At 42.1% G+C, this 13,615-nt stretch overlaps 1 protein-coding gene across 2 annotated transcripts in view; it reads left to right on the top strand.

Annotated features, from left to right (window-relative positions):
- The window catches only part of RUNX2 (RUNX family transcription factor 2), a 246,987-nt gene that overhangs the window by 182,036 nt on the left and 51,336 nt on the right, over window positions 1–13,615 (top strand). For both annotated transcript variants that reach the window (XM_073673937.1, XM_073673938.1), the window contains exon 5: window positions 7,082–7,186. In XM_073673937.1, coding sequence (XP_073530038.1) covers window positions 7,082–7,186 — 105 coding nt within the window. The remainder of the gene's footprint in view (window positions 1–7,081; window positions 7,187–13,615) is intronic.

The raw sequence follows: 13,615 nt of genomic DNA, 5'->3' as shown, positions 1-13,615 counted from the left end.
CAGTATCACATGATTGGCTTAGATATTCCAGCTCAGCAGATACCGACAGTATAATTCCTGAAAGGATTAGATAGATAGCTCAGCAGACAGTATCACACTTGATAGCAATGCAATGTGACACGTAATAGGCTGAGATACTTGGGCTCAGCGGACTGTATCATAAATGATAGGTTTAGATACACCGCCTCAACTGACAGTATCCCACATCATATTCTTGGATACGCCACCAATAATATTACATAGAAAAAACCTGAAGGTGTGAACTGGAACATAAATTGATGTGCATGCAAAATGTAAATGCATGTTCACACAAGGCCATTAGACAAAGAGAAACCAAAGACAAGAAAAATACCCAAAAAATTAAAAGTAAATGTATAAATCGCACAGTGCAAAAATAATAATAAATAATAAAGGGTATTTAGTTAACATAATTTTGATCAAAATAATGTAAAAGCTGTCCCGCCACGTCACGGTAACCCTTATGGGACAGTCCTAACTCTAATATTAAAAACCTTACATGATAGGGTGTGTGGCTCTCTGAGGGTGTATCACACGTGTTAAGCTTAGATACTTGGGCTCAGCGGACTGTATCATACATGATAGATTTAGATACACCGCCTCAGCAGACCGTATCCCACATCATATTCATGGATACACCACCAATAATATTACATGATAGGGTGTGTGGTTCTCTGAGGGTGTATCACACGTGATAAGCTTAGATACTTGGGCTCAGCGGACTGTATCATAAATGATAGGTTTAGATACACCTCCTCAGCAGACAGTATCCCACATCATATTCATGGATACACCACCAATAATATTACATGACAAGGTGTGTGGCTCTCTGAGGGTATATCCCACGTGATAAGCTTAGATACTTGGGCTCAGCGGACTGTATCATACATGATAGATTTAGATACACCGCCTCAGCAGACCGTATCCCACATCATATTCATGGATACACCACCAATAATATTACATGATAGGGTGTGTGGTCCTCTGAGGGTGTATCACACGTGATAAGCTTAAAACTTGGGCTCAGTGGACTGTATCATAAATGATAGGTTTAGATACTCCACCTCAGCAGACCGTATCCCACATCATATTCATGGATACACCACCAATAATATTACATGACAAGGATGGTGGCTCTCGGAGGGTGTATCACACGTGATAAGCTTAGATACTTGGGCTCAGCGGACTGTATCATACATGATAGGTTTAGATACACCTCCTCAGCAGACAGTATCCCACATCACGTTCTTGGATACACCACCAATAATATTACATGATAGGGTGTGTGGTTCTCTGAGGGTGTATCCCACGTGATAAGCTTAGATACTTGGGCTCAGCGGACTGTATCATACATGATAGGTTTAGATACACCTCCTCAGCAGACAGTATCCCACATCACGTTCTTGGATACACCACCAATAATATTACATGATAGGGTGTGTGGTTCTCTGAGGGTGTATCCCACGTGATAAGCTTAGATACTTGGGCTCAGCGGACTGTATCATAAATGATAGGTTTAGATTCTCCACCTCAGCAGACCGTATCCCACATCATATTCATGGATACACCACCAATAATATTACATGACAAGGATGGTGGCTCTCGGAGGGTGTATCACACGTGATAAGCTTAGATACCTGGGCTCAGTGGACTGTATCATACATGATAGATTTAGATACACCACCTCAGCAGACCGTATCCCACATCATATTCATGGATACACCACCAATAATATTACATGATAGGGTGTGTGGTCCTCTGAGGGTGTATCACACGTGATAAGCTTAGATACTTGGGCTCAGCGGACTGTATCATAAATGATAGGTTTAGATACTCCACCTCAGCAGACCGTATCCCACATCATATTCATGGATACACCACCAATAATATTACATGACAAGGTGTGTGGCTCTCTGAGGGTGTATCACACGTGATATGCTTAGATACTTGGGCTCAGCGGACTGTATCATACATGATAGGTTTAGATACACCTCCTCAGCAGACAGTATCCCACATCACATTCTTGGACACACCACCAATAATATTACATAATAGGGTGTGTGGTTCCCTAAGTGGGTATCACACATAAGTTTAGATACACTTTCCCCCACCGTTATAAGAAGTATCTCCGCCGCTGTGACCCGCAGTGTTTATAACGCCGCTGTGACCCGCGACCTAAGGAAGTTATAACGCACAAGGAAAGCGCGCTCCTCGCCAGAACGTATTTATCCTACAGACTTAAAAGAAAAACAAAGGATGTTCTCCTCGTTACCATATGGACCCGGGGCTTTGGCCGCGTCCCAAGTAGTCATTTTAATATTTCGGAAGGAGGGGAAAAGGGGCAGACGTAGCTGCTAGCAGGGTTTTCACGCATGGGAGATGAAGAAAGGCTCTTTTGATGGGGAGTAATTATGTCCAAACAGAAGTGACCCCCTCCCCTCCTCCATTCTTATGATCTTAATGGAGAGAAAACAGGGCTTTTTTAGCTTCGCCTTTGAAGCGGGCAGGAGTTTGCGGGAGATGGGAGATTCCTCTAGTGTCTGATGATGGAGATACGGGCCCGTACATGTCCTCCTATACTTCACTGCACTTCTTACACTACAAGGGGCCCCCCGGGATCTCCTCCCCAGAACCTCTTGTCTTATGTCATTCATCTGGCTTTGTATGGGATTTACAAAATATACATGAAATTTTATGATTCTTCATTTTTTTTGGATTATTCTGGATTATTGGACTGCTATAGAAAAGTATGCAAAAATCACCAATAAGGATAGAGGCCATAACAAAACACCAAGATATATTCATTATAGGTATATGAATGCCGGATTATCAGATTTTCTGGATCACGAGTTGCTGGATTAAAGGAATTTTAATCTACATCATACTTTGCCAGGAAAGTCAACAAATCCCCCAGGCCTCATAAAAATTTGCCCCAAATCACCCTAAAACCAACTATTTGGGGTTTTCAGGAAGGTTAAAGTGTGTATCTAGGCTTGTACAATACTGACGTAGCAGAGCTGAAAGTGTCATTGAAGGTAATGCAGAATTCTTAGCTGCAGGCCTTATTTATCAGTGCTGCCAAGCAGAAAAAGTTAACCTTGTTGCCCATAGCAACCAATCAGAGCACAGCTTTCATTTTCTCAGAGCTCTTTACAAAATGAAAGCTGAGCTCTGATTGGTTGCTTGTTTTGTCATAGTCACTTTTGAAAACATGAGGCCTACTAGGATTGAAAGTAAAACTGTTACTCATAGCAACCAATCAGAGCCCAGCTTTTATTTTTTTAAACAGCTCTGGTAAAAATAAAGCTGTGTCCTGTTTGGTTGCTATGAGCAATATCACTTTTGATATGAGGCCTACTGGGACTCATTTATCAAAACTGACTGAAAGTAAAACTGTTGCTCATAGCAACCAATCACAGCTCAGCATTCATTTTTTAAACAGCTCTGTTAGAATGAAAGCTGTGCCCTGATTGGTTGTTATGGGCAACAAGGCTAGTTTTTTCTTGTTATGCAACTTTTGTCTTATTCATCCGCATTTTTTGCAGTAAGTTTTTCGAAATGGCGCAGGCGGTTCCTGAATTTTGAGCATAGTATAAAAAAATAAATGCTCTTTATTTTAATCTCTAACCTTTTTTTGAGACTTTCAGTGCAAAAAAAAAAGTCACATGTTCCGCTAAAATGTTGCAAAATGTGCATAATATCACTCCAGGAAGGGGAGGACTGGAGTACATTTGCGCAAAAATGTTGTGATTACAACTGATGAATCAGCCAAAATCATCTGGAAACCCCAAACGCCTGCCTACGGCGATGAACATAACCCCCCCCCCATATAAAATGGACTTTAAAAAGGAGCAAATTAATACAGTAGGGCTCAAATGAAAACCAGGCAAAAAACACACCAAAAAGTTGAGGAAAAAAAATACAAAAATGTAATAATGAATCAGGTCCTTTGTGTTGTTTGCAGGGATTTCATTGAAAAGAGTTAAAAGGGGACCAAACGGGGACAGTGGGCCATTTTGGGCACTAAGAGGGGCTGTAACCACCCATTTCTGACATGGGAGAGGAAGGATGATATCTTTGCTGATCTGGGGGGACACAGTCTATCAGATATCTGAATTTGGCTCTGAATAAAGGTGGGCTTTAATCGTCCAACATGCGCCCCCATATTTGCTGACTATCCCAATTTTGCTGGGACAGTCCAATAATTTGGAACAAATTTTGGGTCAGTTATTGAGCATTTTAGGGACACTCTGGAAGCTCCTGGGGTGGGGGCTTAACTATCTTGAATTTTAAGGAGGGCACGTATGGACCATATCTGGTTTTTGCCCATGCTATCAGTCACCCATACATTGAATTTTAAAGGGGGCAGGTATGGACCCTATTTGGCTTTTTGCCCATGCCATGGGTCACCCATACCTTGAATTTTAAGGGGGTAGGTATGGGCCCTATCTGCTTTTTGCCACTGCCGTGGGTCACCCATACCTTGAATTTTTAAGGGGGGTAGGTATGGACCCTATCTGGTTTTTGCCTATACCATATGTCACCCATATTTTGAATTGTAAGGGAGGGAGGTATGGACCCTAGCTCGTTTTGCCAATGCCATGTTTCACCCATACCTTGAATTTTAAGGGGGGTAGGTATAGGCCCTTTCTGTTTTTTGCCCATGCCATGGGTCACCCACACCTATCAGCACTCTATTCATCATAGATAGCAGTCTTGTATCAACGGTAGTCCTATAGTCAATGAATGGAGTCATGGCACGCATGAGCATGCACTGTTTTTTTACGACTGGGCACTTTAGCCCCCTGTTTTCAGAATCGATGGGGGTCTCAGTGATGGGAACCTTCAGCGATTACCAAATCATCACTTATTGGAGATCCAAAATACATTTTTTTTAACATCTGCCAGGCAAATAGAAGCCTATGGGAGTTTAAAGGGGACCTATCATAAAGTCAAAAGTGAGCAGTCTTTGCTCTTATTTCATTCCCCCTGCTCCTCTGAGTAATTAATCTTTAGTTTTATTTAAAACGGCCATTTGGTTACAGAGATATGGGCCTTTTTATTTGTTGCTAATTTGTATGGTCTTTCCAAAGGGGCGTGGCTCACATGGTAATTATGGAGAACAGTCTAAAGACACGCCCCATGATCCTATGAGCCACGCCCTCTTGCAAAGGCCGTAAAAATGAGAACTAAATGAAAAGACAAATATCTCTGGAACCCTATGGCGGATTTAAAAAAAAAAAAAAAGACCTGAATACTCAGATGAGTAGCAGGAATAAAATAAGGGCACAAACTGGACACTTTTGACCTGGTGATCAGTCCTCCTTCAAGTTGCAAAGTTTCATATTTTAAGCCTGAATTGATAGCTTGAGGCAGTGCGGACTATCAAAGTATGAAACACGAGGATTTCATATCTCAAGTACTCCTAGGAGTGCTGACAACGTGCTGGACGCTGACACTAGACGCAGCGGGAGCAGAAGCATCCTCATAGATGTGTTAGGATGACGGTTTGTTGAGTCACTGTTTCCCGCCCACATCTTCCTCTCCTAAAACAGTTTGCAGAAGTTTCTCTCAAAGGAAAAAAAAAAACGCCATACATTTAACAGATTACAACCGTAAGGCCTCCTGGCATGCAGATTCCTTACTGACCAGTTGCTAAGAAGCGGAGGGATTCCAGATTATTACACACAGAGGGCAAAAAGGAAAAACTTGGACAAAGTCACAGGCCAATCAGTATACAGTATAATGTGCCCCACATAGTCCTCCATACAGTATAATGGCCCCACATAGTCCTCCAAACAGTATAATGGCCCCACATAGTCCTCCATACAGTATCATGGCCCCACATAGTCCTCCAAACAGTATAATGGCCCCACATAGTCCTCCATACAGTATAATGGACCCCACATAGTCCTCCATACAGTATAATGGCCCCACATAGTCCTCCAAACAGTATAATGGCCCCACATAGTCCTCCATACAGTATCATGGCCCCACATAGTCCTCCAAACAGTATAATGGCCCCACATAGTCCTCCATACAGTATAATGGACCCCACATAGTCCTCCATACAGTATAATGGCCCCACATAGTCCTCCATATTGTATAATGGACCCCACATAGTCCTCCATACAGTATAATGGACCCCACATAGTTCTCCATACAGTATAATGTGCCCCACATAGTCCTCCAAACAGGATAATGTGCCCCACATAGTCCTCCATACAGTATAATGTGCCCCACATAGTCCTCCATACAGTATAATGTGCCCCACATAGTCCTCCATACACTATAATGGACCCCACATAGTCCTCCATACAGTATATTGGCCTCACATAGTCCTCCATACAGGATAATGTGTATTCGGTCAGTATTTTGCATCAGTTTGTATGCCAAAACCAGGGGCTGAACTTACAGAGAAAAGCTATAATTGAAAAATTGACACCTATTCTGTATTTTAGAGACACTCCTGGTGTTGGCATAAAAATACTAATGAAATACTGATCAAAAATACTGATGTGTGAATAAAGCTTAATGCTGGCTGAAAAATGAGTTAACTGAGAATCTGTCAGTGAGCCCGCTACGACTATCTGAAGAGGAATCTTTTGAGCTCCTCTCAGCTTATGACCACAGACCACATCAACGTTTAATGTGGAGAGAAACAAACAAGAAAAGAAACGAGTAAGAAAAAACTAAACAAGCAGTGCAACATTTTTTAATGAAACCCAATGGCAAAAATGTATTTATTTATTTAGTTAATTAATTTTTGGGCCTTTAATACATGCATTTAACTAGAAATATATAAATAATTTACTCCACAACCCCACATAATTGCAATAACAGATCTGTGAACAGCAGTTTGTTGACAGTTTGCAGGAAGAAAAATAATTTTTGGAGAAAAGCCAAACTGAATAATAAGTGAAAAAAAATAAAAATCTACAAATATATTAAAGGGTTATTCCGACTACAAACATACACATGTGTAATATACTGCATGCTGCAATATTGGAATATGGCACAATCAGCGGTCAGTTAATACTATAACTCCTATTCTCCATTGCAGGAAAGAGCTTTACATTGACCATTACTGTCTTTACCAACCCACCTCAAGTCGCCACCTACCACAGAGCCATAAAAGTGACGGTGGACGGGCCAAGGGAACCAAGACGTAAGTCCCATATCACTATGCTCAATGTAAACGTAACCTATTTAATAAGATTCTGATTCGCTTTTTGTGTTTCCGGTATAATTTTTAAGATCTCTGCTTGCTGTCAGTGAATGGAATTATTCTTGTTTACTCTTCCTGATATATCCAGTGATTCCAATCCTTTGCGTATGAGTCTCTGTCTATGTATCCAAGGATATTCCCATACGCTGACAGCAAGCAGAGATCTTGGAAATAGAAAGGAATTGAAACACCAAATATATTCGAAAGTTTGCAGGACTCTTTATCACACCATGATTATTTATGTGCCCACGATGTAGAAATGAAGCGGAAAATTTCCGCTTCATTTCTGCATGTCCTTGCCAGTAAAAACGCGTGCGGAATTTACCACGCGTTTTTGAAGCGTTTTGTACATACGGATTTGCCATGCGTTTTTCTAATGCATTGAGTAGGCAATTCCGCATGCGTAAACGCACAAATAATGGACATGCTGCGGATTTTTCCGCACATAAAATCCGCTGCGGAAAATTCCGCAGCATGGGCACAGAACATGCGGATTGTCATTGGGGACCATGGGGCACAGATTACCAAGCGTTTTTCAAGTGTTTCCGCAGCAGAAATTCCGCGGCAAAAACGCTTGAAAAACGCATCGTGGGCACACAGCTACAAGATTGGAAATAATATTGTTCTTTCCAAAAACAGCACCACTTTTGTATTTAGGCTGTGCCTGGTATTGCAACTCACTAGCTTGGGCTGCTCCTGATTTGACTATTTTACATACCACTAGGAGTATTCCCTAATAATATGGGTGTCTCAATTCTGGCGATCAACTGTTATCTGTCAAAACCTGTAAGTGTTCAGTTATTCTGCACTGCCCCCACATGCTAAATGAGGAATTACAGTCTTGATTATCTAATTTGGAAAGTGATAAATTGGTAATAATCCGCAGTTCTGTGCAGATCTGTAGACATTACCCAGGAGCTTAACTTGTACCCAGACATGTTAAAAACGCCCGCTGATGATCAGCTGTAATCTCTGCGAAACCTGTAAGTCTTCAGTTATTCTGCACTGCCCCCACAGGCTAAATGAGGCATTACAGTCTTGATTATCTAATTTGGAAAGTGATAAATTGGTAATACTTCTCAGTTCTGTGCAGATCTGTAGACATTACTCAGGAGCTTAACTTGAACCCAGACATGTTAAAACCGCCCGCTGATGATCAGCTGTAATCTCTGCGAAACCTGTAAGTCTTCAGTTATTCTGCACTGCCCCCACAGGTTAAATGAGGCGTTACAGTCTCTTGTTTTTCTAATCTGCAAAATGATAAATTGGTAATACTCAACAATTCTGTGCAGATCTGTAGACATTACCCAGGAGATTAAATTGTACCCAGACATGTTAGAAACGCCAGCTGGCAATTAGTTGTAATCTCTGTGAAACCTGTAAATGTTCAGTTACTCTGTACTGCCCCCACAGGCTATATGAGGCATTACAGTCTTGTTTTTCTAATCTGGAAAGTGATAAATTGTAACACTCCGCAGTCCTGTTCACATCGGTAGATATTACCCAGGAGATTAAACTGTACCCAGACTTGTTAAAAAAAGCCAGCTGGTGATCAGCTGTAATTTCTGCGAAACCTGTAAGTGTTCAGTTATTCTGCACTGCCCCCACAGGCTAAATAAGGCATTACAGTCTTGTTTTTCTAATGTGGAAAGTGATAAATTGGTAATATTCAACAGTTCTGTGCATATCTGTAGACATTACCCAGGAGATTAAATTGTACCCAGACTTGTTAAAAACGCCACATTTATAGCAATCGGCTGATAGCGGAAATAATTGTTTCATATGCAGAATTAGGAGCAATTACCGCGGTTGGATGCAGCTAAATGAAGCGGGTTTCCTTACATTCGTCTAGTGATGTCAAATATTTCACTGAAATCTCCCCGGACTAACACAGTGCAGCCCCCGTGTGTACAGCAGATAGCAGATTACTGAGTGTCAGAGTGACTCTTTAAGGTCGAATGCCCAGATTCTGCGAGAAATATTTATATTCTGCTGATAAGACAGGAAAATGTTATGAAAGAGAATGATTTATGCAAGAGAGATAATCGGAAGGAGAAGGGATAGTTCTCAGTGCCTGCCAATAGCGAGTGGTGGAGTAGTGAGGATGCAGATGTGAGAAGTTCAGGTCAATTTGGGAAACCTTAAGCCCGATTCATTATTTGAATTTTTTATTTATTTATTTTAAGTCACTTTTCTATTTTTGCTTTGTGGCATTTGATGACATTTTTTTGGTCCTAATAATTCTTTAACCTGTTTTGCGACTTTGTAGCTCAAAAAAGTTGCACATTCTGCGGAGATGTTGCAAAATATCTGCCCAAAAAAAACTTCAAACGCACATAAAACCACTCCAGAGTACAAAAGTTTTGAGACATTTTCAAAAGTTTTCACTGATGAATTGGTCACAAACGTCTGGAAACTCCAAGACCACAATGACGAACATAAAAAAAAACAACAACAGATGATCACATACTGACTAGCCTTTAAAGAAGGTGTTAAAAGAATAAGAGGGCGCAAATAAAAAACTGTTGAAAAACGCAAAAAAAACAAGACAAAACATCTAGATGAATGCAATAAGAAATTCATCCCCTTGTGTCCGGGAAAACAGGGGTCCCAAAGTCCCCTGTGTGAATGAAATGTTACTGAGCATGTGTGACCACCACTAATTGATCAGTGGTCACACATGCTCACTAAAGCATTACTCATACAGAGGACTTTGGGCCGCACGTTCTTGGAAGCAGCCGGACCCCAAGATTAAACACATGCAGGAGAGGTGTTATATGTTGTTTATGGGACAAACGCTTTAAGCGATTAAGTGCTTTCTATATTGGTGCTGTCCTTTAGGGTTTCGGAAATGTTGGAAGTACCATAAGGCACACTTGAACACTGTTTAGAAGAGTTTTTCTGGAGATTCCAGAATGCAACATTTCTTTTTTGCATAACTACGTCCCCCATTTGCTGTTCCCTGAATATGCTTCAGGATGCCAAGGGTCAATCTGACGATGGGGCTTCATAGGAAACATTCAGGGAGAGCAGCTTACAAACTCTTTCTGGAGTCCATGAGATCCCCTTTTTATGTTAAGCCCTCTGAATTCTCCAGTAGAGTTGCCAAGTATGCTACTGTGGCTGTTGTGGACCGCATAATGGCAAGGGGCTAGCTCAGGCCGGCCACATCCTTTAGATGCTGAGCAATGCCCTTTATTAGTAGAAGGTAAGCAAACCAGAAAAGGGGCAGCACACCTGAGGGACTTGTGACCAATCTCTCATATAAAGTATTGTTAGTTCCTCCTGATGTGCACCTACAGGGGGGATTCTATGTTAATATTGCAGTGGCTCCAACATTTTTTGGAGGTTGTGTTAGCCATGGTAATTACAGAATTGTAAACGAGTTTGCAGCAGAAAGGGTATGTATAAAAGCAAGGGTAGCAAGAAATAATTCATAGATGGAGCATGACGATACAATGTTTGTTTGTAGTCTGTCACCAAGGAGACACATAGGTCTGTTAGGAGCTGTGTACAGAAAACGGCAGGATGTTTTTAATCAAAGCTGCTTGCAAAGTTGTTTTGTTTCTTATCTCAGATGCATCAGAACAATAGAAAATAATGTAGAAAAGGGAAAAGCCTTCAAAAGGATAAATGTGTCAATAAAGCTTAAAGCTGCCCTGATCCTCCAGTTGCTGCTCTATGCTTGAACCCCGTGGGTCCTCTTCCAGTTTGTGCTGGCAGGAGATTGGTGCTGTCTTTGTAGGGGACTGGCTGACTGCTTATTTTGATAGTTAAAGGGAACCTATCATGTACCCAAATGCTATTAACCTGCAGATATGGGGAAAATAGTGGTTATAGCAATAGTGGTACAAAGCTGCCTTACTGAAAGCCTGGCTACAGGGAGAAAATTAACTTTATTCCTCCTGGGAGCCGCTGGCTCTCAGTCATAGAGGCGCAACCGATGTGGCTACAGTCACAGGTCAGTACTCAGTGAGCAGCAGCTGGAAACAGGCCCTGGAACTTTGATTGACAGCTTGCATCAGTGCTGAGCCGGCTGATAGTCAGTGCCGGGGACTGCTCACAGCTGCCGATCACTGTGTACTGTGTGACCGTAGCTGTGTCAGCCGCGCCTCAATGACTGAAAGCCGGTGGGTGTCGGCCACACCTCTATAACTGAAAGCCGGCGGGTGTCAGCCACACCTCTATAACTGAAAGCTGGCAGGTGTCGGCCACACCTCTATAACTGAAAGCCGGCGGGTGTCAGCCACACCTCTATAACTGAAAGCTGGCAGGTGTCGGCCACACCTCTATAACTGAAAGCCGGCGGCTCCTGGGAGAAGTAAATTTCATTTCCTCCCGGTAGCCACTCTTTCAGTAAGGTGGATAGACAACATTGGAATGCTGTTAACCTTCAGATGACCCATATATCTGCAGATTAATGGCATTTGGGGACATGACAGGTTGGCTTTTACTATTGAAATAAGCAGTCAGCCAGCCCTCTTCAGAAACAGAACCAATCAAATAATCAAATAATGGCACAGGTAATTGTGTAAAGCACAAACTGGAGGAGGACCGATGAGGTCCAGAATAGAGCGATGATTCAAGGTCAGTTTCCCTTTAAGCTACCCTCCTTCTCTGTGACAGAGGAGGGGGCTGGCTTAGCTATTCAATTAAGCAGGTACCTTTCACACACAGCTCTAGTGAAATTCTGATACAGGACATGTTATTGTGCGTCGTATATAGGAGTGTAAAGTGGAATGGAGGTGCTGTTTATCGGAGGATCGGGCACCCGGGCTAATGCAAGTTTATTAATCAGTTACATTACCTACTTGTTATTGCTCATTTATAAATACTTTTGCTTTCCCAGGAAAACTCATTTCATTTCTACATTTCTTATATTTTCTTCAGTTTTGCTCAGGGTCAGCAAATGGAAACCTTTATATTTAATTTCTTTCAGAGGCTTAAACTCCATGTTTACAAATCTGTATTAATGTACACAGTTGTCTCTGAGCTAGTGCTGCTCATGCCCCTCAGTCCAGACTAATGCCTATACTGATACCAGTAGTGTAACTTGAAGCTCATGGGCCCCAATGCAAGATCTCCAACAGGGCCCCAAAGTATCTCAGGTCTTTAAAAGTATTCATTTTTTCTTATGGGCCAATTAGACCTTTTGAGCCCCCTAAGCTCGATGGCCCGAGTGCGATTGCAACTTCCATCATAGTTATGGCACTGACTGATGCATTGTAACAAATTGAAACAAAAAGTATTTGACAAAGTTTTATAACTTTTTTCTTATATAGTCGTTAAAGGGGTTGTCCCACTTTCAATCTTCATGAGTGCACCACCACCACTTTTAATCTTCATGAGTGCACCGCCACGACATTCAATCTTCATGAGTGCACCGCCACCACTTTCAATCTTCATGAATACACTGCCACCACTTTCAATCTTCATGAGCGCACCGCCACCACTTTTAATCTTCATGAGTGCACCGCCACCACTTTCAATCTTCATGAATACACTGCCACCACTTTCAATCTTCATGAATGCACTGCCACCACTTTCAATCTTCATTAGCGCACCGCCACCACTTTCAATCTTCATGAGTGCACCGCCACCACTTTCAATCTTCATGAATACACTGCCACCACTTTCAGTCTTCATGAGTGCACCGCAACCACTTTTAATCTTCATGAGCGCACTGCTCCTCAGCCTCAGGGCATTCTGCTTATCTGGGGGAGAGAGGGGGCTATGCACTTCTAATGATTGACAGCTCAGGCCAGCAGCATGGCGAGCTGCTGGACCAAACTGTACGATAATGCTCCTCTACTATGCATTGCTTATATAGCACCATCATATTCGGCAGCACTTTACAGACACTATCGGCACTGTCCCCATTGGGGCTCACTATCTAAATTCCCTATCAGTATGTCTTTGAAATGTGGTAGGAAACCAGAGAAAACTCAGACAAACAAGGGGAGAACATATAAACACTTTGCAGATGTTGTCCTTGGTGGGACTGTAACCTAGGACCCCAGCGCTGTAAAGCAACAGTGCTAACCACTGAGCCACCGTGCTGCCCCATCTTCCATGCAAACATCTTGCAAACCTTCTCATTGCCTAGGAAACCGGCCACCTCTGAGGTGGTCAGTAATCTTGACAACGAGGCATAAACTAATAAGAGGAACATTGCAAAGTTTCTTTTTTTTTTTTTTACACGCATTTTGCCATTTCAGCCATTTATCACTTTAAGCCGACTTGCAAAAGGATGCAAAACTTTTCAGACTATAAATCCAGACATCCACCTTCAGAGGAGAAGACGTAGATCGGTTCACTGCGGGATATACAGAGAAACTGAAAACATCTCCGAACTCCCTGGACATCTAC

The sequence above is a fragment of the Phyllobates terribilis genome, unplaced genomic scaffold (genome assembly GCF_046119375.1).
Source record: "Phyllobates terribilis strain yellow unplaced genomic scaffold, ASM4611937v1 Scaffold_3__8_contigs__length_932513732, whole genome shotgun sequence".
NCBI lineage: Eukaryota > Metazoa > Chordata > Amphibia > Anura > Dendrobatidae > Phyllobates > Phyllobates terribilis.
This window is presented reverse-complemented; position numbering and strand designations above follow the sequence as displayed.